This window comes from Seriola lalandi, unplaced genomic scaffold (assembly GCF_002814215.2).
Source record: "Seriola lalandi dorsalis isolate HSWRI2012SDOR001 ecotype SW California unplaced genomic scaffold, Sedor1 jcf7180002054654, whole genome shotgun sequence".
Lineage (NCBI taxonomy): Eukaryota > Metazoa > Chordata > Actinopteri > Carangiformes > Carangidae > Seriola > Seriola lalandi.
In genome coordinates, this window is record NW_019525207.1 from 412,708 (window position 1) to 440,645 (window position 27,938).

Consider the following 27,938-nt stretch of genomic DNA (forward strand, 5'->3'; position numbering starts at 1 on the left):
ATAACATTAAATATTACATTCAAAACAGCTATGGCTCACTTTAAAAGTAGATAGCGGTAGTAGGATAACTTTTTAATTTAAAAAGAAGAAGGGTTTACCTAGACTCACATCACACCTCCTTAAATTGAAGTAGAAATTATCATATTTTTAAAATAATATTAAGATTTTCTGTATCACAAATTTAAAGCTGAGTATGTCAGAGCTTGTCACTCCTCCGTGCAGATGTGTACAGCTACAACAAAAATACAGTCAGTTGGTGGCCATATAGTTCACTAATTTTCTTTTGGATCACATTTTACTGATCTGTGTTATTTTTAGATGTGTACTCTTATCTTACTTTTACTCTGCTGCTAGAAGTGAATGACTATAGATGCGCAAAGCAAATCATACACTTACGTAGGTTCTGGTAGTGAATATTTAGTGAAATAAACTGTTGATACACACTGTATAAGTCACATTTCAGTCATTAGCTTGCTGACCAAAGACCTCCACCCTCCTGACAGTACTGGAACCATTTGGATATTGGTAAGCCAACCCAACATTGGGCTAAATTGCAATGTGCATATATCCTGGTTTCAGTCCACCCCTCTGATTAAACAAAAAAGGCAATGGCAATTCAATCTGATTATCAAGCTAATGGTTTGACATAAACCTGTCCTCACTTTATACTTCACAGTGCACTCAACTATTTTCTGCTTTGAGATTTATTTCCCTCATACTGAAAAAAAGAATAATAAAATCCATTACACTCACACTTACTCAAATAGACACACATTGAATCAATTTGATAATATGTGTCTCTTTTCATTGTTTTCTGGCAAAATCTGACACATGCACATGTATAAAAAAATCATATGTGACATAAAATAACTGCATATGTACAAACACTGAGTGCTTTGTGCAAATGTGTACAGATTACGATCATGTGTTGATAAATGATACATGGGTAATGTGCACAAAACATACATAGTACATCTCATTCATAAACATAAAACAAATACCTACACAAAGATTTAAAATCAAACAACTCTGTCTATTTTTTGTCCCAGTGTAATTAAAAACACATACGGGTTGAATTTACTAGAAAATTTATAATGAAAACATGTGGAGCTGTCACCATTTAAATGAGTGATTAGGCAATGCTATTTTGCTGTGATGCTTTTAACAAGTGCTAATAAAACACTTTTTGCCTCTTCCTTATTTTTCTGTCACTGAGCAGAATCACACTTCGTCAACAAAATGGAATGACTGAATGCCTAAAACTTTTCCTCAGCTGTATTCTTGATTGCATGTTTTTGATTGGCGCGCGCTGGAGCTGGACTTGTAGGGACACTTCTTTCCCTCTGCAAGAACTAAGAGAAACCTTATCACACACACATCTGTCAATACACTGCCAGAGAGGGATGAAATCCAAGCAACCACATAAATGAGCAAAGCTTGGTGATTTGAGGAATCCTGCGTGTTGGCAATACATGCTTAATGTTCAACATAAGTGTAGAAAGAATGATACTGAAATGAAATTAAAGGAGGAGAGTATAGTGGAGAACCAAACTAAAATGTAGTGTAAAAGAAGAAAACCATTCATTCATTCCCATGCAAACAAGATCACGTTCACTTCTCCCCCAACTGTATCACAGATCACAGAGCCAGCAGTGTTCACTTTAATATTTTATTTATACGTGTACAGATGTGCGCTATTGGAGAGGTGGTGTGCCCATCAACCTGTGGAGTCCCACACCTCCTATTGATGGTTTCAGATATGAATAGCCACAGTGACAATGGCATGTGGGCTAAAAAAAACAACCTCCCTTCATAATTGATACCTGATAGTCTCATTTGTTTCTGTGCTATGGTTTATTAGGTATGGCAAACACGAGAGTATTGACAATGAGAATTGCAAGAGTACAAGGAGAGGTGCTTGTTAGAAAATATTCTAAAAGCAATGGAAAAGATTTTGGCCAACAAAGCAGATCTCATGTCGTTATTTACTAAAACAGTTCCACAAGAAACTTCTTTGGATTTTCAGGGTATTTACGCTACGCTACGGTTATCACGATTATTTGATACAAATAATCACAGCTCACATATTCCTAATTTAAAAAGGCACTGGTTGTGTATGTTTGGAGATTCTTTTTATGCTACAGATGTAGACGGCTACATAAATAGAGGTGGTTCCTCTTTTTTCATGCCATTTGTGTCTATGTGTGGCCATAGTTTCTCAAGGCAAGATTCTTTAGCCCAAATGTTGACCTGACATTAAAAGATGTGGTGGGGATATGTGTTTGCAGGATCATTATACATTTATATATTTTCTTTTCTCTCTTTCAAAGAATGCAGCTTTGTGCATGAAATTAGTCTTCAGATAAGGCAGTGACAGAAAAATCACAGTTAAACAGTGGCCATGTGGTGGACTGATTTCCTGATCATATAAGAGCAATGTCTTCTGTGTTATTGGCTTGGAACTTGAATATCGCTCACACACACACGCACACACACACACACACACACGCACGCACACACACGCACACGCGCACACACACACACACACACACACACACACACACGCACACACGCACACAAACACACACACACACAAAGTACAAGGGGGAAACAAGTGCTTTCAGGAGTAAAGAAAAAAAGCATGAAGTGACTAAAGAGCAAAGAGAACTAAAGAGGTGCCAGGTATTCAATGGGAACACCACCACATTATTCCAGGCGGCCAGTTAATGACAGGATGAGAAAAATGGAAAAGAGCAAAAAAAAAAAAAAAAAAAAATTGATGGAATTTGTCAAAAAAAAATGCAGCAAAACCTGCACAACGACCATAATTTTGTCAAACATACAATCATAATCTATCCTCATTATGACAACAGCATGATAAAAAAACTTTTTGAAAACCAAAGTACTCAAAAAAATACAGTCATACTTTTAGGCACCACAAAAACAATCAGCTAGTTTAGGTTGCACTGCACCTATAGATCACTCAATTAAAGTGGCACAATTTAAGTATATTGATACAGTAGAGGCTCCCCTCAGTGAAGAGGCCGTGACAGGATCAAAGTTAAAAGTCCCACCCCTTCAACAGCAAATCACACAGCTAAAGGCAGACAATACTGAACTATTGAATAAATCTAGTGATGGACTGACCAATATTTTGTTTTTTTTTTTTCTAGCAAATGAAGGCAACGAATAGAAAGCTTTCCACACAGTACTGTAGAAACGGTATATGATCTGTGCTTTTGCTTTAACCAACAGCAATGTGGACCACCCTATAATTTATCAAGAACTACACAGTGATTGTCCCTCACAGTCCCACTTCAAGTGCTACTCCATCCAAAAACTTTTGGGTATCAAACTCTCACCCCACTGTAGGTTTTAAAAGATAAGTCTGGTGATATTCTGCATTTTTATCTCTTGAAAAGAACAAAATTAACAATGGATTGTTCCTACTTACAAGTATTGTCTGAGTATCCAAACCCTGATATATCTTGTTTCTGTGCCACAGAGCTGCATTGTTGTCCACTGTCAGACTGGGTGACATGTTCCCTCATAGAACAAACATGGACTCTGTTGTTTATTTTAAGTTAATCCCACCTACACTGTCCTGTTGCCCTAAATACTCAATTCTGCACCAAACTGCCACTGAAAATAGTCCCCAACAAATACTCTATTTACTGTCCTGGTGGCCTATGTGTTAAGGTGGTGCAGACCACAACATCCCCAGTTCATGTATCCAGGGTCTGTCTCTCTGTCTCTGTCTCTGTCTCTCTCTCTCTCTCTCTCTCTCTCTCTCTCTCTCTCTCTCTCTCTCTCTCTCTCTCTCTCTCTCTCTCTCTCTCTCTCTCTCTCATCACTTTATCGTCTGCTATAATAATAATAAAAAAAAGTATATAATGCCCCCCAAAAATGCTCAAATTTGGGCACAGAGCCATAGACAGGGGAGGAAAGTCAGAGAGTAATGAGAGATGCATTTATACACATATTTGTTTTGATCTTCATGGTATTTTTTTTGGCAACAACAATAATTAGAGTTACTGTCAGCCTGAACCCATAAGGGTGGGTGTAAAAAGATTTCAGTTTGCTTTGTTATACAGCTTTACAGCTTTCAATGTAGCATGTGAGTAAGCTCCAATAGAGTGGTTCCGACCCAATGAAAAAGCAGACTGACACTGGAGCAGAAAAGTGGATTATAGTGCAGAACTTGTTTGAGAAACTTCTATAGAATCCAATATAATCACCATCAGTCTAAGCTGATCTCAGTCACCATATGCATTTTTAGGATAAACCTACATTTTTCCAGCCACCTTTCAGGTCTACATGGGGTGAGTGTTTCTTACTCAAATGTAGAGTATCACTTTAAGTATATTTAAAGTGCCTTCCTGCTTTTGTGATGATCTCACTTTTTAAAACCACCTTTTCTTCCAAATCTGTATTCCCTTATCTGATTTTGTGCTTTTGATTGTACTTGTTGTGAAAGACAAGAACTTTGTTTAAACTCTTAAAAGCTTTCACACGGTAATAACTACCAAATACAAGTGGTCGAGAAAACACTGTGCAAGACCCGTGCTTAAAATGTGCATTTAGCTGCTACTCAAACTAAAATCTATGCAGCCTGCTTTGTAGCATGTCCCCTTTTACTGAGACTCTAGCACAAATGAATAATGTATTAAGCCCTCATGTCAAAGCAGAATACATAAATTAACACTGCTTCATGTGATTCCCTCATTCTCCCCTCAGTTCCCTGCTCAGCCCATCATGCTGCACTGGCACTTATATAGAATCTAAAATGATTTTCCCTTAAGTAAGGTCAAGACTTTGATCAAGTTAAAACAAATGATATGGCACAACAATAATGATTTTTTAAAGAAATGCTTGCATTGAAAATAAGAGCATGGAGTAAGAAACCACAGCATGTTCCGTAGTCTAAGATTGTTAAAACTTTGTTCAGTATTCATATTTGTTTGTTCACTGTTCTAGTCCTGAAGGCACTTAATAACAAAAATGAATAAGAAAAACATCAACAACAACACCAACAAATCTTCCTTTCCCTATTACCCTCTTTCAGCCTGTTCTCCATTATAAACTGCTGTGCTCAACACAGGTCCAACCCACCCCAGCACTCAGGCAACATTCCCATGAAAGACTGTAGTAGCCATTTTATTAGCCACTGTGGCCACTGTTTGTGTTGGAGTGACAAACTCCCTCTTCTTCATCCATGCCGAAGACACTTGCCTAATGGAAGGGACATCCTGCCCACACCTGCAATCAGTCCTGGAGAGGCAGCAGCGGGGGGCAGCAGGGGGACAGAAGACTGGGGAAGGGGAGAGGAGGGATCAGAGACGAGCATAAAACTCCTCGTTGAGTTGCGTTAGCTCATTGGCCTCCTCTTCATCCTCCTCCTCTTGAAGTGCGAGAGGAGCAGGCTGAACCTGGGAGGCCACTTGTACAGCACTAGGTTCTGGGCCTAGTTCAGAGCAGGGAGGGGTGTGAATGTCTGTGGCAGGGGACTGCCTGTGGAGGTGTGGAGCGTCCCTATATCCTTCCTCCCTCACCTCTGTGGACTTCACTAGGACAGACTCAGGCCCTGCTCCTGAAGGCCTTACAGCGCTTTGGGGTTGAGGAGGGAGTGTGGAAAAAGAGAGGGAAGGAAGAGTAGAAGAAGAGGAAGAAGGAGGAGGAACTGCTGCTTGGGCAACAGATCCTGAAGTCTTATTGGCCGAGGGTCCGACTCCGATGGCCTGCTCCGTGCGATCTTGACATACACTTTCCCCACTTTTGGGGTACAGAAAGGTCCTCATTTGACCTTTGCCCTTAACATTCACGGTACCTCTGTAGTCGAACTCTAAACCCATGGCGTTGAGAACAGCGTGGCTCTCCTCGCTCACCTGCACCCGGCACTCCACACCAGTGGAGTCCATGCGGCTGGCAATGTTGACCGTGTCTCCCCAAATGTCATAGAGAAGCTTAGTAGTGCCGATCACCCCCGCCGTCAGGGGCCCATGGTTGAATCCAATACGGAGCTTGAAACCAAAACCTAGCATGTTCTTGTTGAAATCATCCAGGACACCCATCATCTCCAGAGCAAAGTTGAAGAGTGCCCTCAGGTGAGCGTGCGGGGAGTCATCGTCATTCTCAGCCAGCTGTCGGACATTCAGTCCTGACGCTGCCATGTAGGTGGCACCGATTGTCTTGATTTTTTCTACACTTTTGAATTCATGTTTGCGAAGGAGCTCGTCAAAGTCTCCAATTAGCTCGTTAAGGACACGGTAGCACTCTTTCCCACCCTCGTAGCTCTCTTCATAGAATTCACTGAAGTTTACAATACTGGCAAAGATCACACCCACACTGTCATGGTTCTTGGAATAGCTCTGGGTAACCTGACGAAACAAACACAAGACAAAGATGAGCTAATGTTGAGTTATGATGTAGCGATGAAGATTCCCATATTTCTTCTTTTTCATTCAAGAAAAAAATACTAAGACTGTATTTTTTTTTAAAATCCTTGAAAATATTGTGTTCTTGATTACAAAACATGAAGAAGTCTGTATTAAGCATTGTTCTAATGACCTTCATAATTATGTTGCGTCTTATATTTTTGTTTAAACAACAAGAAAAACCTTGAGCTGGTCAGCGACATGAATGGGGATGATGTTGCCCAGTAACCACTCAGCCTGGTCTCGCATCGTCTGGATCTTGGAGCGATGTTTGTCAGCCTCCACGTTGCCATGGTAATGGAGACGGTAGCTCACCTCGAACTCACGGTTGAGGAACCAGACCAGAAGAAGAAGCAGAAAGAAGGCCAGGACCGCCTCTGGGACCAAAAGGTCAAGAGGCCGAGGGGGAGGATCGGGGCCCGATTCTGAATCACTATCACCTGATGTGGAGATGTTCAGTCTGAGAGAGAAAACGCGAGAATGAGACGGAGATGAAAGCAATGTGGGAATAAACAAAAAATTTGATTAAATGATAACAATAGAAGGAAGGCTAGAAGATACTGATATTTCCATAGCCCAATTTATCGTTATATGATGGGTGCTAAATCTAGATGACATGCCATTATGATGAAAAATTTCTGCTCCAGCTCTAATGAAGTTTGATGGTAAGATTTCTGAAGTCAGTTTCTCAAAATCAAAGTGCAGGCAGAGATACAAGTTTCTCCACTGGCCTAAATAAATCACACTCATTGCTCACAACTTGACTACCTAGCTACATTTGTACGCCTGTATATCCATCATTGAGTGAATGACGTGATGTTTATTCCACTTCTCTGCAGTCATTGTCAAATGAAATTCTGGGAAATGTGGGAAATCAGTAACTGTAGTAGATGAGGGATAAAATTATATTATTCCATCCAGAGAAAAACTCTTGGAATGCAGACTAGTAACTAATCAACTCTCTCTGAGAAATATAGTTTAATTTATCAATGTGTTTTGATCTGTCAATGTAATTAGCACAGGTGTACATATAAGCACAACGTAAGAACACATGAGGTGTTATTTGTCTTTTAAAAACGTCTGGTTGACAAACTGACAAATACTGATAGAGAGCTGCTGAATTTCTTCTGACTGGAACTTTGCTAACTGCGTCATAAACTCTCAGCACTAAGGCTGTGGCCTCACTGGTCCGTCACTGAATGGAAAAAAGAAATTTGGCTGTCTTAATTTGGTTTTTGAATTTCTTTGACACCACTGAAACAAAAAGATAAATGAGAAGTATAAGCAACTGATTCTATCTAATGACAGATGGTGTTTCCTGAATGCCTTGAGAAGGAACTACCAATCAAAATGCTAACTGATGAAGGAGGAGAGTTTTCACCAGTGTCTTTTTCCTCCTCAGAAGTGCAGTTAGTTAACTTGTGGCTCGAATACAAAATTCAAGCCAGCACAGACTGTATGAGTCATTTTCACCACTAGTGACATTTAGCAGCCATTACTACTGGTGCACAGAGGAAAAGAGAGAGAAGGACTGGGAAATAAAGAGCAGAAAAAGCCTGAGAGAGCTGTAGCTATGAAAAATATTAAAGAGAGACATTGGTAATGTTGACCCTTCAAATGTCACTCGTCCATCAAACCCCTCTGTTTCCACGGAGACACTCACCCATGAACTGGCAAGCTGTTATTACTGGAGCTGAAAGCGACAAGAGTGGTGTCAGTCAGGAGAGAGCACTGGTCACATATATACACAGACACACAAAGGTACACACAATACACACACATGAACGCAAATGTGATACAGATCAGATTAAATCCCCTTTGCTGGCTGAGGAACATGTAGATGGAGGTACGTGGTACCAGACCAACGGAGTAAATTACGATGTTCATGAACAATTTATTCATTTATAAATTTATTCATGAATTAATATTTGGAGCCCAAACCTATGGCTATCAAAGACAGAGGTGGATGAGGATTGTATACAGTAAAATCTATTTTGATACTAGAGAATTGTGTAGTACTAACAGAGAACAGCTCAGACTGGATTATAAGTATTTATAGTACATACCATGGATTCTATAGTCATGTGAGGCTGTGTATGTACTCACAGGAATATATGTGCTCCTGCATGTGTAGCTGTTGACGCTTGGTTGGCATTTGGTATTTGTGTATTTATGTGCAAATAAGTGTTCACCTGTACCTGTGTAAGGGGCTGTACAGCAACAGTAACAGAGCAACCCCTGTAGCAGTGGCCAGGACTGAGCGCATCCAAAAACTCAGCTGACAGAAGTTACAATACTGGATGATGGCCAGGATGGTGGCACAGCACAGGAACATGGTCACCTTGAAGACAAAACACTGGTTGTTAAAGTGACTTAGCAGAGAAACAAAAGGGAAAAATCAACCGGGTTCTCCACGGCTTCAGTCAATGTTGGCTAATACTGCTTTCTCAACAAAAAAAAAAAAAAATTATATTGATTAAAAACTATAGATCAAAATAATGGTCCAACTGCAGAGACTGCTGTAAAAACACTTGATAAGCAACAAAAAGTGTATTTGTGAAATCCACTGTTACAAATCCAGCTGTAAAATCATTATGTTCTGTCTAAAACAATTATTGGTTATCTTGGCATGCAAAATAAACATATAAAATTTCTCTTTTCATGCCAGTGCACGCGATGACTTTTATCCACAGGCACTCCGTAAGGCTGATACCCTAGATTACGTTTACCCTTTTTTTTCTCTACATTTTGTCCCTAAATCATATTTCTTTTTAAAAGCTTTAAAAAGACAATTTCATCAGACTTAAATCTGACTATTCAGATAACATCCCCTTTATTCCACTGCAAACTATGTTTTACTCTGCATTTCACTAACTAGTGGTGCAAGCAGCAGTATGTATAAATTTTAAAGGTTTAAGGCCCAAATTAGGTTTTGGTCCTTTCAATTTAAGTTAAATTTTAGTTCGGTCAGTGTGTTTAGAGTTTCTGTTTTCATTTTTTTGACCACTTTTTGTTTCACTTTTTGTTTTTGTATCTTTTTTATTGTCAGGCATTGTTTATTAGGATTAAAGATGAATGAAAATGTGAATTTCCTTATGAAGACTGTAAACTTTATTGGTGCTCTCCAAGTCTCTTGCAGTTTCTCAGAGGACTGAATTTTTTCAAACAATATAAGAGTTAATATTAAGTTATCAAGGTACTGATAACTAAACATTCAGACGTGAGATTAACCAGCTATATTAAACTGAGATGAGAATCAGCATCCCGTTCAGAACAGTCCTGTCAAAATAAAAGTTAACAATCGCCCAATAAACTGAAAACACTACACTGTAGATTTATCAATACTGAGCAAAACTTTAATTCAGTTTGACCTATAAATAGCTCTGTAAAGGGGTTCTCTGATCAAATGGAGTAAGTGAAATCACTGAACCTCTGTGTTACTGTCAGGGACCTTCATGGACTTGATGTCATAACTTATAGTTTACTAACATAAAATGAACAACCCAGGGTAACACAATACTGGCATCAAACATCATGTTTTATCTTAGTTGTTTTGTTTTTGCTTTTTTGCTAACTCATTTTTATTTTTATTTCATTATAGATAAAAGCATTGGTTAGAAGTAAGACAAACATATCTGTTTAGTTGGAGAGATATGGCTTATTAGGGATTAGAATATTATGTTTGCACTGCCAGTTGTATCATGCAATTCAATGGGTATCCAAAGTCTAAATGGCAAATGCAATATAAACCAACTGTGAAACCCGGAGCATATTGCATTGCAAAAAATACTCATTCATAAATCAAATGCTGGGAAAGATCCTTCAAGGTCAGTAGAATGTTTGATACGAAACATGCTGATTTGCCATGTGCATGGATTGATTCATGCAAACACACATGGAGACAGCAGTAGTAATTTGGGGACATTCACAGGTTGTTAAAGATTACATTGACAGGATAAAATGTTTTCCCTCTCATCCCTACACATGTCCTCTACCCCCCCAACCCCCCCACACCCCCAGCACTGTTATTGGGTCTTAATATCTTCAAAGGCATTAAAGTCCAGAAAACTGCATGTCTAATTAACAACTCTCCATGAGACTACTGCTTTGATCTGTAACCCCCAAAGAGATGGAGAGAGTGGAGGATAGACAGAGCAGGGTGGGAGAGAAATGGATAGAGAAATGGGGTGTTGAAAATCCTTGAAAAACAAGATATCAAAACACCACACATCTTGCAAGCAGCCGTTGGCTCAAAGCTGGAAGGCAAGAGTCAAACTTATACAGAGTTGGATATGGCCTTGACTCAAAACAGCACAAAAACGCTGCAAAGTATGGCTGCTCTCAATCTTCTCACATGCAGGGCTTATAGAAGAAGAAATGTCAACATTTCTGGTGCCAAGGTCCACAGTCAAAACCTCCTGAAGCCTCCTCTGTGTTTTCCTTCTACAGTTCCTATCAGTGCTAATGCCAGCTAACGGCTCTGCTGGTCTCCGAGGATCTCTGGCTTCAGAACCCTATGGGCAAGGTTTCAAACCGCCCAACTCCTCTCTGCTTACTTAAGCTTAGAGATATCAGTGAGGGCAAACTATTATAGCTTCGAAATCACAGGTATTACCACTGCTACAATTAGCAGTAGCCCCTGTAACAGCAGAGGTAGCACAGTTGTACTGAGAGTAGGAGCAGTAGTTCAATCAGTTGCTATACTAGTACAAATAATGACAGTTATGGCAGCTTTAGTAATAGTGCTGGCAGCAGCAATATTGTTAAATCGTAGTAGGAAGCAGGGACATCCAGCATGTTGTGCAGCAAGTGTAGTAGGGACAGTAACACTTACATTTTACCTCTGAGATATAAAACATATCAAAGTGTCCTATACTGATACTTTCCTATAACAAGAATGCTGAATTATATGTTTGTTTATAGACAGACGTTTCAGGTTTTGCATATTCATGCTCTGAATAAAACTCTCATAGTGGTGCTATCTAAGCAGAAGTAACTGGAAGTGTACCAACTGATCTGTCTCTATTTTACCTGCAATTAGTACCAAAGTATATGCTTCTTTCCAGGAAACCTCTTAGGATTATTTGGAAATAAATTGGAATTTACAGACCCATAAAATAAAGTATTACTGAAGCTCCTAGTGTAACCATGTGCTGCAAATCTCATCATCATCTGTTGAGGCACTAGTTTGAGTTAAGAGTTGGCTGATGCACAGAGATTCCATGATTCCAAAGTTTTACTTAAAATATAAAGTATCACTGTAATTATTGTGTGTCCCATCCTGGACACACAGAATATGTGTGCCCACAATGTTTTCCAATGCACATGTTTACCTGGAGGGGCAGGTGGACGCTGCAGGTGAGGTGGGATAAGACAGAGATGGCAGGGAGGGAAACCAACACAGCCCCAATCACATGACGGGGAATCCATCCAGAGACCACCAGGAGCAGGGAGCGAGTACAGTTCATCACCTCCTCCAAATAGAAGGCCATACTGCAGGAGAGGAGAGGAGAGAGGATGAGTTTCCAACAACACGACTCCAAACCAATATCAGTTCATTCTTTGACTTGTCTAAATGAGACCGACAATCAGAATGAACAAAAACTTGTGCAACAACTGAACTCAAACAAAAATGATACAGCAAACAGAGTAAAGAAAAACCCATTTTCTGTCGTCCTATAACTCTGATCCCACTCTCAGTCCTCTTCCTACTCAGTAAGGGAACAACTGCAGCAGACTCTCCTCAGTCCTTAATTAAGACTCACAAAACACAACTATGCTGTCTAATTCCCAGCTAGAAGATGAAGATTTATTGCCCATTTAGGAGTGGCAATAAGTGAAAATTGATTCATTTTTAAATACTCTCCACTGAGACACATTCATACCCACGAAAATGCACCACAAAATAAATAAAGTCCATTAGTGAAAAAAACAAGTAGAAATGTTTTTTGCAGGTTTGGGACTGCACTTGTACCAGTATGTCATTATGCCAATGTCTGAGCCAATACTGGTCTTTCACAAAAAACTGGACATGAGCCAGTTGTATCTGAACAGGGAAGTTAATCCATTGTGGTGTGGGAGCCAACCAACACATAAAATAATTTGTTTTGTTTTCAGTCGGGAGTTGTAGTGCTACAGGATGGTCTATCAGTGGCTTGCCATAATGTGCCACTGAGGCCCAAGAGATACAGGTTTTTATTCCAACCAAACACTACATCAGCCGATAGGATACAAACACTTGCATATTCTTAGGCCCCGATGGCACAGCACTGACAACAACCTAAATGACAGATGCTTTTCCATCCTGCCAAGAAAAAAATTAATCTGTGGAAATCATTGAATCAACTGTGATAGACTGACAGACCTGTCCAGAGTGTACCCCGCCCTCACCCAATGTCAGCTGGGATTGGCTCGAGCCCCCCCCCCCCCCCCCCGTAATCCTATAAGGAGCGGTAAGGATGGATGGATGGACAATGAGTCCTCAATCATTTTGTTTTACAAAATGGTCAAAGGTTGAGACAGTATTTATGTTATATAAATGGGTTTTTTGGCCTTAAAAACCCATATTGGTTGAAACCTTTCTGATACAAAAGATGTGTGCACACTACCACACACAATAGAACATCCACAAACGATCAAAAGTCCATCTCCACGTCATCTGCCAGAAGCCTCCTCACCGTATGGACAGCACCAGAGAGGCCAGCTCCAACAGACCAGCTAAGGGGGCCAGGGCCAGGGCAGCAGGAGCTGGATGGCCCACGGTGACTGGGCTCACGAGAGGTGGAAGGAAGCAGGCCAGGGTCAAAGCCAGGAAGACAAAACAGCTGAGAAGAACATCCAGGAAGGAACTGAAGGTGGAGCTCGCAAATGTCTGCACCTGAGCCTGGTTTTTCACCTGAAAGGGGAAGATGGATGCGAAAGTAAGGAGACGCAGTGGCTCAAATTTCCCAGAAATCATGCTTACACCTTACACTGCATACATATTCATATTTTACCAGTATTTACATGGCTGTTTGGAGATGAGTGTAGCGTTTAGATGGGAAGAACAAACAACTCCATTTAAAAACCAGCCAGCATGATGGGTGTCACACTGAAAAGTCAGACATCATTCTTACAGTATTCCAGATGTTCCTGCCTCTGTTTGATGATGCCATCTTAGATGATGTTCCCTAATTTCTCTGCTTCTGTAATATTCACCAAAGCTCCAGGTCTACCCACCAACTTCATTAATATATAAAGTAAGTTGAAATCAAAGATAGAAAGGAACATTGGTGCCATTAAAAGGTAACTGCTGGGACTTTTTATGTATTTATTTACTTTTTTATTTTTAATCAGAGGCTTCTGTTTCATTCCATTTTATCTTACTTCTATCTATTGCCTTTTTTATTCGCCATACTATATCCTTTGTAATGTACTAATTTGTCTTGTTGATGAAAGATACTATACAAATAACCTTGCTTTACCTTAGTGTAAATGACTAATGACACATGGGATGAAGGGCAGGTGTAATAAAATTGAAAAATTTGAAAAGAAAACTTAAAAAAACTTTGTTTAAAATCGTTTAAAACTAAATCTGAATTGAAGCCAACCTGTCTACCTGATGAACAACAGCCACTACAAAGATTCTTTTCTCTGTAGTAACAGTGGTTCAACAGCAGGTGGCTGCAAGGCTAACTGGAACTGGTCCTGGGTGTGTGAGAGTGTGGCACTAATGTGGCATAAAATGTGGGATACATATACATATACATATTTGGGATAATCCCTCCCCCTTCACTCACAAACATACACACAAAGACAAACACACATAGACTGAAATATCACCCCTCGATGTGTGATTTGTTTGTGGTTTGTTTGTGCTCTGCTTTTCCTATCCATGTACTTAATAAACATCATCACAGGGATTTGAAAATGAGAAAAAGTTTCCAGAGTCTGTTTTGTTGGGGACTGATTAAGGGTTAGCACTGAGGATGGCAGTGATGAGGGTTATAATTACAGTGACAGGTAGAATAATGAAAATACAAATACAAAGCAAAGTTCTTGTAAGTGTAATAACGTAGAAGTAGGGATGTGTGTGTGTGTATGTGTGTGTGTGTGTGTGTGTGTGTGTGTGTGTGTGTGTGTGTGTGTGTGTGTGTACCTCCTCCTTGTAGCTGCTGCGATAGGCCTTTTCCAGAGGTCTCTCTAGGAAATTGAGGCTGATCTTGTTGATTGGTGGCTTAAAAAAGTAATCCTTCATCAGACTAGGAACCAGAGAAAAAACAACAAAAAATAAGGTCATATGTGGAAATTAAATAGTACTGAAAAAATACACCTTCGCAAACAAAATGTACCAAGATTTGAAGTGTATATACCTTTTAATGAATATAAGATATATAATATAAGATGAAGTATTTAAGTAGATTGTAAGATTTTACAGACTGTACTCTTTTGGATTCTGTTATTAAGAGCATCCTGAGCCCTTCCTGTATTCCAGTGTGTGTTTCCTGCCATGCTTCAAAGACATGTAGGTTGTAAGAGGGAATGTAGCTGTTTAATAATGTGTATTATCCCTGTGAGAGACTGGCAACCCATCACCCAGTGCATGCTGGGATAAGCTTCAGCCCTGCAATCCTGAACATAATAGGTGGTTTAGAAAAATGGTTCAGTGGACAGATACACACCCTTAATAGAAAGGTTTATATTATTGAGATTACTGATGCTTACCAAATGGATCCCTTCACCTCTTCTCTATCGCCCTAATCTTACATTACCCATCACTCTTGAGGGACAATATCTGTCATATATTCTACCTTTAACGTCTTTGCTCACCTGTCCTCCCTGATAACATCCACAAAATGGGCGTCGCTCTTTTCTCTGAAGTTCTTGGCACGCAGCTGGATCAGGGCGGAATGGTCCATACCGGGACCCGCTGTCCCTGTGCCACCAGTCATGCCTAGACTGGTGCCAGTCCCTGTACTAGTGCTAGTCTTCTTCTCTTTCTCCTGGAGCATGTCACACAGGGAGCTCTGGCTTGCCCGCACTGGGTCTTCCATTGGGGGACTCAGGAGGCCGTTGGCTGCCCTGGGGCTGTGACCTGGGATGAACTGGAGGAGGAGAAAGGGTAAAAAATGAAGAGGGTGAGAGCAACAAGATTCAGAAGATGGAGGGGAAGACAGGGAAGAAGAGCAAAGGGAAAGGAAAGAAAAGGGAACTGACAGCATGATTGATTTTTGAGTATCTTAAATGACAAACGCATGTCTGTTGTACCTTTGCACTGCTAGTTTTGTGGTCTTCCTGGCAGCCATTCAATACAGCCACATCATCACCCTGCTCTGCTCCTGCAGACAACACCACACCACGGGACACACAGGGAGGCTAGAGAGAGAAAAGGACAGTGGGGGGAGTGGTTGACAAATAAAAACAGATGATACAGAAGGAGCATGAAATATAACATAATCACTTTATATATGACTGACAGTTAGGTCAGACTTGGTCAACGGGTGTAGTCTCTGACATCTTTACCTCTCCCATAAATGAACTCACTCAGAAATGGATATGAGCAAATATGGAGACAAAATAACTGGGTGCATGAGCCACATTTGGGAGTAATGAAAAAGGTCAGACACCACCTGATATTTGAAAAACCCTTTCACAATGTCAGAGCTTTGCATCCTTTCATCTACAACTGGATGAATGAAGAGGAATCAGAACAGATGCACAGCTGTTACGGCAACAATTTTCTTCATGTTGTATAATTTTCCAGTGCACAGTCATAAGACGCACAATGTAAATGTTAGTTTGAGTTCCTTACGTATGTTGTTCGCCACACAGAGAGTAGGAACTATGAAAACAATTGTCATCAGTTTTTGTTTTTTTGTTTTTTTAACTTCACTTACCCCGATCCTGTCTGATGGTTGATGGGGCAGCAGGGGCTCTGCAGCCTGCGCTCCTCCGGGAATGAGGTCTGGTGTGTGGGGTTGAGGACAGGAAGACAGGGCGACTCCCACAAAATCCCCACCTGGCAGTCCCACCTGAGAACAGCCACACTGCACATCGTGCTCCACCTTCTTCCCTGAGATCAGGTAGGTCCTCAGCCCTAAGGGGAGCAAAGACAAAATAACCCTCTGTTTAGAACTTCATAATCATAACCTTCATCATTTTCTATGTTTGACTTAAAAGTGACAAGAAAAAGTGCAGCACACAATAGAGACATCAGGGGCACAGGAGAGGTCACACGTCAGTACTCCACTACATTGTTATCATCTACAGACATTAAAATAATGGAAATTAATAAGATGTTCCTAAAATTCTTGATGGTAACCATCAAGTTGAAAGCAATCCTGAGATGGCTCAGAAGGCTTAACCACCACAAAGTAATGCAATTTGTTTATGCCAAACATTCACTGGGCAACAAATCCTCTTATATGAAGATTGCTGCATGTTACAACTGTGTACTCTGATCTACTGAAACAATAAGTCAGTGTCCAGGACATTTAGTGAGTTATACTTGTGATAATAAATTGTTTAAGTCAATTATTAAATAAAAATACCAAACGTTTAGCAATGTTTAACAAATTAGCTTGTGTTTCCTTGTTTTATATCATTATAAAATAAACACTGTCTTTTAGATGCTGATCAGACTAAATCTGACTTGAAATGTCCAAATAAAATTATGGGCTATTGTGACTTTTGAGTGATTGGCAAAAAAAAAAGGGAAAATAGTGGGTAGGTGCAGACATACCCTCATAAGCCAATCATTAGCCACCCTTGTTCATACACACGCACAATGACAATCAGGTGGTAATGCAACACTGGGTGTTTCACCAACAATGTTTGCAAATCAGTCCAGAGCTCGGGCCATGTTCACACTTTTGTAGGGCCAACAAGGAAATACACAAACAGTGGATTAGAGTGGTGGCCCATATCCAGCTGCTATCAGCCTGACCAAACAAGGTCAACCTGGCTAGCTGGCCTCTTCATTCAAACAGCTAAAGATGTTAACCTTGTCAGCATGGTGATAAAGAATCTTTACGGGCTCCCTGACTCAATCTGATTGCTCATCTTACATTTTATTATTATGTCCACTATCTACTCAGAAAAGGAACCCATCATTTCGTAACCCTGCTCCATGGGCATGAGTTGTCCTAACAGCACAGACAGAGCGTTTCTGGGTTTTTGCAAAAAACCTACAGACACTCATTCCTGCATCAGTGATTTTTTAAGTGTGTGAGATAAAAAGCTTCCAGGAGAAAAATAGTGTATCAGTGCATGTCTAGTTCAGCTTTGTCTACAATTTTCTGAAGAATTTTGGCATGTTCTGACTGGATTATCACTGCAGATCATTTCCAAGTATAAAATAAAAAAAATATGATTTTTCTGCTTTGTCTTAATTGTTTTACAGTCCAAACTTTTGTATCGTCTCAATATATCATGTGTTACTCATAGTATAGAAGAAATTTGCAAGTGAAGACCTAACTGTAGAAAAATCATCTTCCATTTTATGAAATGTTTTACTTTTACTATAATTTGGGAATGATCTGGAGTGAATGAGCCCAAGGGGGTTATCCTGTCCCTTTCTGGCACAAAAGCATTTAACCTTTGAACTCTGTGTTCTCTTTGATGCATGATGACGGTTTTTTATTAAACAGAAAAAGGAAAATATATGTGATGATGTGTCAGCCTGTGTGACTGATTAGCTCCCACCCATATGTCCAAGCATGTGCGTCAGTCTGATGCTGAGTAGGTGTGTTCATATGTCGGTCTATGCACTACAGTATACTTTAGTGAATTAAACACACAAAGGCACGCACACACACATTTTAATCATCCTTCCATCTCTTTAAATCCAGCATTCTCTGTACAGGTTACTCCATTTCTTCCACTTTTTAGTGAGTCAGTGTAACAGAAATCTAATAGGCAAAGAGACTAACTACTTCAATAATATCCTGGATTCATACAGGAGATTTTGAAGAACAGCAGCTGTAGAACTACTAGTACTACTATCACCTCTAGGTCTGAATACTAGTAAATGCCGTACAGTCTAAACAAAACCATTGAACCCTTGTGATTTCAAGATCTAATAAAGTTGAATAAGTTTTTGTCTTAAAGGTTGCAAATTTCTCACATTATTGGCAGAACTAAAGTCAATTTCTATGATTTGATGCATGGTTGTTTCACTGATGCAGGGCTAATGTGCTGTCAGCTGCATACGTGCAACAATATGCTAGAGGTTAAGTTGGCCACTGTGGAACCAGTGAGCATGATTGAGTTTCACCACAGCTTTTTGTCCTGCTTCCTTGTTTGCATAAATAAAATTAGTTATGAATACGTAACTAACAATGAACTTATCTTGGGAGTTTGGAGGCACTGTATGTTTTGTTCCGGGCCCTGGGACAATGTAGACTTGGCAGATGTCCTAAGCCTTTAGGGCAGCAACAGTCCTAACTTTGGGGTTGAGTCCATTGCCAAACAAGTGACAAAGGCCATTTATGAGATCTCGAGCCACAGCCACACACACATACACATATATACACACATATTTACACACACACACAAACACGCGCGTACATACACTGTCACGCAAAGGTTCACTGCTATTCTCTGCTGTCCATTAGCTCTTAGGCAAGAGCCGAGTACTCTATCAGATTTTAATGGATGTTAACAGGGGCCTTCTGTACAACAAGCGAAGCATATGGCTGTGAATTGCCTAATGATGGCTCCATGCCTCTCTCCATTTTGTTCTTGATCTCCAACCGCTCACTGACTGTCACACAGAAACATACACAGAGCAGGGCCCTGTCAGAGAGGGACGGTCAGTTAGAGCAAGTGAATGGGATGTGGGGGTGGGGGGTCATGTAATAGTGGACTTTGTACAGGGAGAAAAGAGGACAGGTAAAAAAAAAAAAAATTCTGCTTATCTTTCTTTCCCAGGAAAATCCTGAACCCAGCCACAGTCAGAAACTATCTGCTATCTGCTAGTATACACATTTTAAGGATGATAATTTACACAAAAACCCTAATCTCCTAAATCTCCTTACAAAGAATCTCAGAACCAGATGTTTGTTGGCTGGATTGTATACAGATGGATGACAAAGAAAAAAAGAAGAGAAAGAAGAAAAGAAAAAAACAATAAATTGTTGGGATTGAGGGGTCACTGAATGGTTTAATGAGTGTGAGAATGATGTGAATTAAATTCTGTGCCCTTCACAGTCACCAGATCTTAACCTATTATCTTTTGGAAGAATGGTGTTTAATTCAGAGTTTAATAGACCATGGTAAGAATCTGCACCAAGGAGTGTTGAAGCTAGGACCCAAAGCTATGGCTGAACAGTTCTTGCTTTCCCATCCCAAGTTTAAAATGGTTACTATTGGAACAATCAATAGAAAATGTGGTCATCTTATCATGTGGTACAGCTAAGTATCACTCCAGCAGTCACTTCGTGTCTGAACACTGAAGCCAATGCAGTATTAGCTTAAGATGCAATTTCTCTCATCTTTTCTAGATGTTGGCTCCAAGAAAACTCCAACTTTACTGAATTGGCTGGGAAACCCCTAAATTATCTTAAACTACAAGGTCAGTAAATTATTATTTTTATTACATAAGAAATAAAAAAAATAAAAAATAAAAAAAAAACTTATTTTGCCTCATGTAATGTTTGTCTTGGAGGATAGGTCTTGGTCTTAAGTGTCTCTGTTCATTTTAAGTGTCTCAACTAGTCATAACAGTGTAACAGTGAACCAGCATGAACAATACCAGGACCCTTAAACTGAAGGAGCTAAATGCAATTCAGCCATCATTCATTTTATTATTTACACCAGTGCTTTTCCGACTGTGACATGTCATAATGTCTGATGTGAGAGATATTAGGCAGATATCAAAACTTACACAAAAGTAAAATCTTCCACAAAAGCAAAGGCACAAAATCCATCAAGCACAGCCCACAGACAGATCAGTGATCAGCACAGCCATCACCTTCTAATGATAATGACTGATTCAAGAAACTCACTTACTTCTATAAAGGTTCAATGTAAATATACCGTGTGTATATAGACTTACTTCCAGTTTGCGGTTGGCTGCGGTTGGCTGCTGAAGTGACAGAAGAAACTGAAATGATTTAATGTCTTGAATTTTGAAAATGTCATTCAATGTAAATTTCTGTTACTTTCTTGTCAGTAAAAGCCAGAAAATATTCTAGCTAGAGATGGAGAGGTGGGCAGTGATTGGCGCTTTTTTTTTTAATGTGATCTTCAGTCTTACTCTAGCATGTGTCCAGCATGAGAGGCAAAATGCTAATGAGTAAGAGACAGTGATAAAGGAGATAGCGAAAGCAAAGTGGCAAACAGCGGAGAGACGGCGAGGGGGAGGAAGAGACCGAGAGTACTTTGAAGGTCACTGAGTTTAGCATGCCTCACATAACCCACATTCCTTGTCTACTTCCATTTCATCTTTCTAACTTTATCAACAGCCCACTCTAAACTGTAAAACAGGCCTTGAATTGTGAGGGCGTTGAAAGGCTTGACCAAAAGACTGAAAAATAGTAGTTTTCCAACTGTCGAGTGCACAGTAGGTTAATGTGTGTATGCTTGAGTGCAAAGGTATCAACAACCTTTGTGTCAACTACCTACTAGATAAAGTGCCACATGTAGCTTCTGTGTGTTTATACAAGCTATAAGGCATAACAAAGCTAATCCTTTACAACCGAGTCTTTGCAGCCAGTCATTGTAACACACTGCAGTGCTTTCTACTGTGTGTGTGTGTGTGTGTGTGTGTGTGTGTGTGTGTGTGTGTGTGTGTGTGTGTGTGTGTGTGTGTATTGATCTTCTCCAGGCTCTGTAAAGGCAGCACTCTGGGAAAGAAACTGACACCAGCACTCTAAGGTCTCAATGCAGCTCAATGGTTTTTATTGATTTAGACCAGCTGACTGGAGCAGAAAGGGTTCATCTGAGGACAGCTGCTACTACTACTACTACAACACACACAGACATACAAACAAATACACAGAAATCCCCATACTGTATATACATAAAACTTGTCATGATCACACTCACTGGACCAGAGGTCCCAACCCAACCCAAACTATGTGTGATAACATGAGCAAAACATAGAAAAGACTGCTGCTCCATTGATTTTCATTAGACTTTTTAATACTTTTTTACTCTTTACGTGTATTACTGCCACCGCTTTTTCGAGTCAAGGGTTCAAGTTAAAATTTGTGAAAACCTTTACTACTTAACACACACAACCTAAGTTTGATGCCATTCATGAAACAGTCTGCACCTGTAGTTACACACATATCACTGCTAAACCACAGAACTACATAAAATTACACATAATTACCTTATTAAAAAAATCACTACAAATCAAATTAAGGTGCAGTCTCTCTATCTCTCGCCCTCCCACCCACGCACAATTGGCCCCTCTCACGCATCTCATTGTTAGACTAGTTTTTTAAAGTAAATTAAGGTTAATAATAAAAAATCTCATCCCCAATAAAGCATGCTCAAACTCAGGCCAAATCAAAACTTGTATTAAACCCACAATTGTGGGTTAGGTTACGTACAGTATAGAATTATTTAGAATTAGAATTACTGGTTATTACAGATACACATGTACCCTGAATTCAGTGGAGGACAAAAGACAAAAAATGCAAATTCTCTCCTTCAATCCAACCCTTCACTCTAATGATAGTCTCAGCAGCAAGCATACACTAATTTGGGCTTGAACATGCACTTTACCACATACCAAGGCTGCTAACTGATTCTGAAGTGCCACATCTGACCCCTAGATCAGGGATGGGCAATAAAGAGAGACTGCAGGATGTCACTTCACTCCAGTAGATTCCTCTTCTCCGATTTAATTTGTGCTAATGAGCTCTGTCTCAAAAATCCAAATTCAAAATCTCCTGTAGCTATTTAATTGGGTTGAAATCTGGTGACTGCGAATGCCATAGCAAACGAGACACATCATTTTTATATTCATCAAACTATCCAGTTAGCATTTTGTGTCCTGTGTGAAAGAAGAGCATCTGCATTAGTTATGTTTCGCCACTCAGTTATTCAGTTTCCTTTGATTTGTCACCTGTGCTTAAGTGAATGACCCATTTAATAAACAGTGTTTCAATTGACAAGTTGCATGTGCTTCTACATGTGCATCTGTACCGTGTACTGTGTGTGTGAGTTTATATACAACCCACATCCACCCAAAGGCCTTACACACGACGCCTGTTCCAGTAAATATGGAGGAACTGTCTGTCTGAGACATATTAGATGGATGATCTACACACACACACACACACACACACACACACACTAACGCACACACGCACGCACCCTAACCTGGTATTTACTATGTGTATGACTCATCCTGCAGTGATTGCCTTTGTTTCTCGTGTCCTCATATATTAGAAAACTACCTCAACATGCATCCATCCACACACACACACATACACACACACACACACACACACACACACACACACACACAAATACATTACGTGCACATTATGTGCATGGTCACTTTCAGAGGGATGAGTGTGAACACATGAATGAATGAATGAATGAATGAATGAATGAATGAATGAATGAATGAACAGAGAGAGGAATGAAGAGGAAGCATAGCTGAGCCGTTAAATTCCACATGTACATCCGAAGATCAAGCACACTGTGGACACGCACGCACATACACACACATCAGAAAATGACTCTCTTACTGACACACTTCCACCTTCCAAACACTGACACACATACACATACAAAAACATTGCACTACTGCTGAAATGACTGGCAAATGAATGATTTACCATAAAACATTTTCTCTACATCATGTCATTGTAAAAAGAATATTTTGGGGTTTAATGGACAAAACAATCTATCGGAAGATGTCCTCTTACTGGTTACAAATACTGACACACTCACCCTTTCTAACCAGACTGCACACTAAAACACACACCGCTGTAAGACAGTCGCTCCACAAATGCTCATCCAGGCCTCGCTCAGCAAGTCCTCCTGTTGAGAGTGTCTGGATGAACGTTTTAGACTGAAGATGACATTTCGGATAATCCCCAGAGGGCCGTCCCAATCTGGATTCTGTACTTCCTGAGAAATGACCTTTGACCTTATGGCGGCATCCAACCACATGATCAAAACCATCCCCAGTGACCCAAAGGTCATCAGCCTCCCCTTTGGTCCCACACACAGAAAAGTGAACATGTGTGTGAATATGAAAGACAGAGGGAGACGAAGAGAGGCACTTCAACATTAACTCAAACCAATTAAGCATCAAAGCATCTTAAGTCAACCTAAAACTGAGGCAGAGGAGGAGAAGGAGAAGACAGACAGGGGCTAAACTTCCCCTTTTCTCTTCTAGCATCATCTAACCTTTTCTCCCATTCTTCACTTTCATCTTGCTACTTGGAACAGTCAGAAAATAAACAACTTCAGCACTAAAAATAGACTTCAACTTGTTTTCCCTTTTCACAGACTTGGCCTTCCAACTGTCCAACTTTCCTCATCTATCTCTAACCTTCTTCTTCAACTTTTTCTCTTTAGTCCTGCCAAACCTTACATCTCTTGCCACCTTTCACTACATCTCTTTATACCTAGCTACTCTGTCTTGTCTCTGCTGTCTCGTTCTCTCATTTTTTAGCCGTCTTCCTTTTACTCTCTACCCCCCCCCCCACACTCCGGTTTTCTCCCTGGTCGGTGGTGGGTCTTGACTACAGGCCTCATGCAATAGCACATGCCTCCATATTTGGACACGCTGATGGAACCGAGGGATGAGGCTCTCACACGATCCTCCTTCAAATACGCTCCCAATCCTCCCTCCCATCCATCCCTCCCTTCCCCCTTCCCTCCTTTGTGCCATCATTTTAGTCCAGGGAGTTCCTTGCTCTCTCCCTCTCTTGTTTTTCTCTACCTCCTTTATCTTTTTTTTTTTTCTTTTTTTTTTTTCTTTAAATCACAGTCCAGGGAATTAATAGAGCTTCTATGGGCAGTCTGGTGGATCAGTGAGCATGTACAATGTGGCCATGAGTTCTTATGTTTGGGTCTAACACAGGACCTTTGTCACATCATCCTAGCATAGGGTAGAGTATTGAGACCAGGTTCTAACTGGAACCAGCTCCAAAAGACTAAGAAATGTGGAACACAACAAGAAACAATAACACTCACTGATTTACAGCTGCCTAAAATCTGCTGAAAGTAAAGGTGATTTTTAAAATTTTTCATACACATTCTGGTTTCTTTTTGTGCTCAAATAACATGGCATAAATTTGAACCACGACTCAATCACAACAGATTGATAAGCAGAATTGGAATTTGAATCAATAAAATCAAAATTATGCTCAAACACTAGTCCCCCTCCCCAATGCTCATCCGTCTAATAAAGACAAAATGCTTAAAGAACACATATGTCCCTTTTGCAACATCCATCGTCTCTCCTCTCTATAGCTCCTACAAGTTTGTGTTTGTGTCTCTGTGTGTGTGACATGTATTGCAGTGGGTTTACAGGAGCAGTGACGCACTCCAAGTGTCATTGCGTCACTCTGATGAACACACGCATGCACACACACACACACACACTCTCACACACACACACACACACACACGCATACTCACAACTGTTAACACAGAATTTTAGTGTTTCACTTCACAGAAGCTCTGAGTTTCTCTCAGGGAATCTGTCGATCAGCAGCAGAGGACAGTCCTTGAGCAAGAACTGACCAACCTTGGTCCTGCTGCAAAGGGGACACTAATGACGACTGGCACGTCACTTTGTTTTACGCATGTTCACACACTTGGCCACATATTAACTCAACACACACTGGCAGGTTAACAGTGTATTGTATTAAATACGCATATGCAGCAGGCTCAGATATTTATTCTCCTTATAAGGCCTTATCTCCACATAACATATTTTTAGGTGAGCACAAATGTGCTTGAACTGCATAGTCTCATTTGAGTCATACAGTCGTTGCATGGGGTGATTCATTCTGCTGTATGACATGGATTCACAATGCCCCTCATCAACCACACACACGTGTACACACACATGCACGCACACATGCACGCACGGACACGCACACACACACCACACATACACCTCCCCCACTGCCCTAAGCTAGACTGTGGGAAATCCTTGGGAAAGGGTTATGACCAGAAAACATGCTCCTTCTTCTCTCTCTCCCTCCCTCTTCTCTTCCTCCCTCTCATGTCACACAACTCTCTCTTTCCACAGACCACCAGGGAACAGAACTTTACATGCTTTTTATGGTACGACTTTGACTGATACAAGTTTTGAATGCCAGTACATGTATTTTTAAAAAGATATCTCAAATAATGATGAAACGCTGCATCAGAAAATATACATCCATTTTCATGCTAAAAACATTACTCATTTGCAGTATTTTATCTGAAATTCAGTGGTTATTTTGAGTCTCACTACTTTGCATCAATATTCAACACTTATTCAGGGAGAAATCCATCCAAGCATAGGTAGAGATGCTGGTATCTCCACTTAACTTTGACTCAACTGACCAGGATGAAATGAAATGACAGGATGTATCATAGGTAATGTAAAACTCTCTCTCTCTCTCTATGCTCCTGTTGTTACTCTACACCAACAAATACTGAACAAAAAAACTTCATGTTGGTGCTCTGTCTCCAACATTTAGTTGGCAAAACGACTGACTGAAGTGGGCAGGCTAAGGAAAAGTGGGTATATCTAGCAATAAGGTCCTTTGGTAAACAGGCAACTCCCCTCTAGAAAGTCATTACAGACTATGACTCCTGATGAAGTCACACACACATTGTGGGGGAAGGCAGGAAAAAACACTGATATAACTCCCCTCCACCGCATGAAGGACCCAACTATCACCAAAAACAATGAGCATATGGTCAAACACAGATGCATCCTTTTTATAATTAATTTGATAGATGCATAAAGGAAAAGTCTAATGGAAAGGGATGTTTTCCTTTAAAAAACTTCACTAGCCTACATGTTCTGTGATTTTGTCTGGACTTTTGTGTGGGACACTTTAAACCTCTGGTTTCGGACATAATTGAACAGTTAAATAAATACATACTGTAAATGATAAAAATGTCACTGCATGTCTTTCAGACTGTTTTCTTTGCACACTCCTTATCTATTATTCACAACAGCTATTCAACACAGCACCTCCAGCACTGTAGATGGCATTCACACACACACACATCAGCTGCTGTTGCCACATTGACACATACAGCTGTCACAAAAGTGGAATTTTAAGGAGCTGTGATATTACACACATACAAATGGGATACAAAGAACTAACAATATTCATGCACTGCAGAAATATGTGTGCAAACCCAAAATAAAAGTTTACAGAAAGCCTTGACCCAGCCTTGAACCACACACACACTCGTGCACAAACACATTCAGTTTTTGACCTGTGCTATGCTGAGAGTCATGCATTCTGTGTGAGCAGGTCAATTAGTAACAATTTGGCAGGCGTGTCAGGTAGGCTTTTGTCCACAAGAAGTAAATTATCAGGACTGTCCAGAGTTTGATGAGAAGTAATGTGTATACCAAGATAGAGTCCAACATTACCAACATTTTCCCAAAATAAATTTCCCTGCAGAAGTTCAAAAAAGCCACTTATGGTGGCCTGGTGGTCCGAGCTGCTGCTTACCACATAACTGCAATGTCCGTGACTCAAACCCAGCCACAGACCTTGATGAATGTTATCCCCATCTCTCGCTCTCCCTTCTAACAATTCTTATCTGCCTCTGTACTGCATACTATGCATTGAAAGTAAAAAAGCCCACACCGATAGAGCATTGAATTTTTATTGTATTTTCACACAACTTGAGTGTTGATGCAAGCCGACTTTATCAATATCTACTTAATGATGAAATATTTTTGGGGTATTTTAAGCTACACATTTCTCTCCCAGGTTCAAAACTACTACATGGCAGCACATGGAAATACGATGCAAGTCACCCTCCGTGTAATAGAACAGCAAATGAGACCAGGTAGTGAGTGAATCCACCTGTAACAAGTCCCATTCCAGTAAATCATTACATGGGTTCATGTGGCCATGATAAAGGCTTCTGCGATAATAGTGTCTCTTAAATACAGGGAACACACTCGTGTTGTTGTAATGTTTCATTGAATGACTTGACTACTAACATACAAACTATAAGTAACACACACACACACACACACACTCACACACACACACACACACACACACGACTGGACAGACCTGTCAAAATAATTAAATACAATATGAGCAGGTGACTCATCTGTTTGGAATTCAGTTAACTACAGAAATTAACCCAGAGTTCTACCAGGAATAGCACAGTGTATTGCATAGACAGCAAACTCTCTGGAAAGACCAGTCAATTTATATATATATGTGTGTGTGTGTGTGTGTGTGTGTGTGTGTGTGTGTGTGTGTGTGTGTGTGTGTGTGTGCACCATGACGCTGACATCCTGCATCGTCCATGCTCATCTGCTTTTACAACCTATTCATTATAGTGCTGCTA

General features: G+C 40.3%; 1 protein-coding gene across 1 annotated transcript in view; it reads right to left on the minus strand.

Annotated features, from left to right (window-relative positions):
- Positions 1-401: 401 nt before the first annotated feature.
- The window catches only part of adcy9a (adenylate cyclase 9a), a 39,583-nt gene continuing 12,046 nt past the window's right edge, over positions 402-27,938 (minus strand). The window contains exons 2-11 of the mRNA XM_023420590.2: positions 16,310-16,509; positions 15,681-15,788; positions 15,243-15,517; positions 14,572-14,674; positions 13,112-13,329; positions 11,768-11,927; positions 8,633-8,775; positions 8,098-8,127; positions 6,618-6,894; positions 402-6,377 (exon numbers count right to left, since the gene is read on the minus strand). Of these exons, the coding sequence (XP_023276358.1) occupies positions 5,334-6,377; positions 6,618-6,894; positions 8,098-8,127; positions 8,633-8,775; positions 11,768-11,927; positions 13,112-13,329; positions 14,572-14,674; positions 15,243-15,517; positions 15,681-15,788; positions 16,310-16,509 (2,558 nt within the window). The 3' untranslated portion in view covers positions 402-5,333. The remainder of the gene's footprint in view (positions 6,378-6,617; positions 6,895-8,097; positions 8,128-8,632; positions 8,776-11,767; positions 11,928-13,111; positions 13,330-14,571; positions 14,675-15,242; positions 15,518-15,680; positions 15,789-16,309; positions 16,510-27,938) is intronic.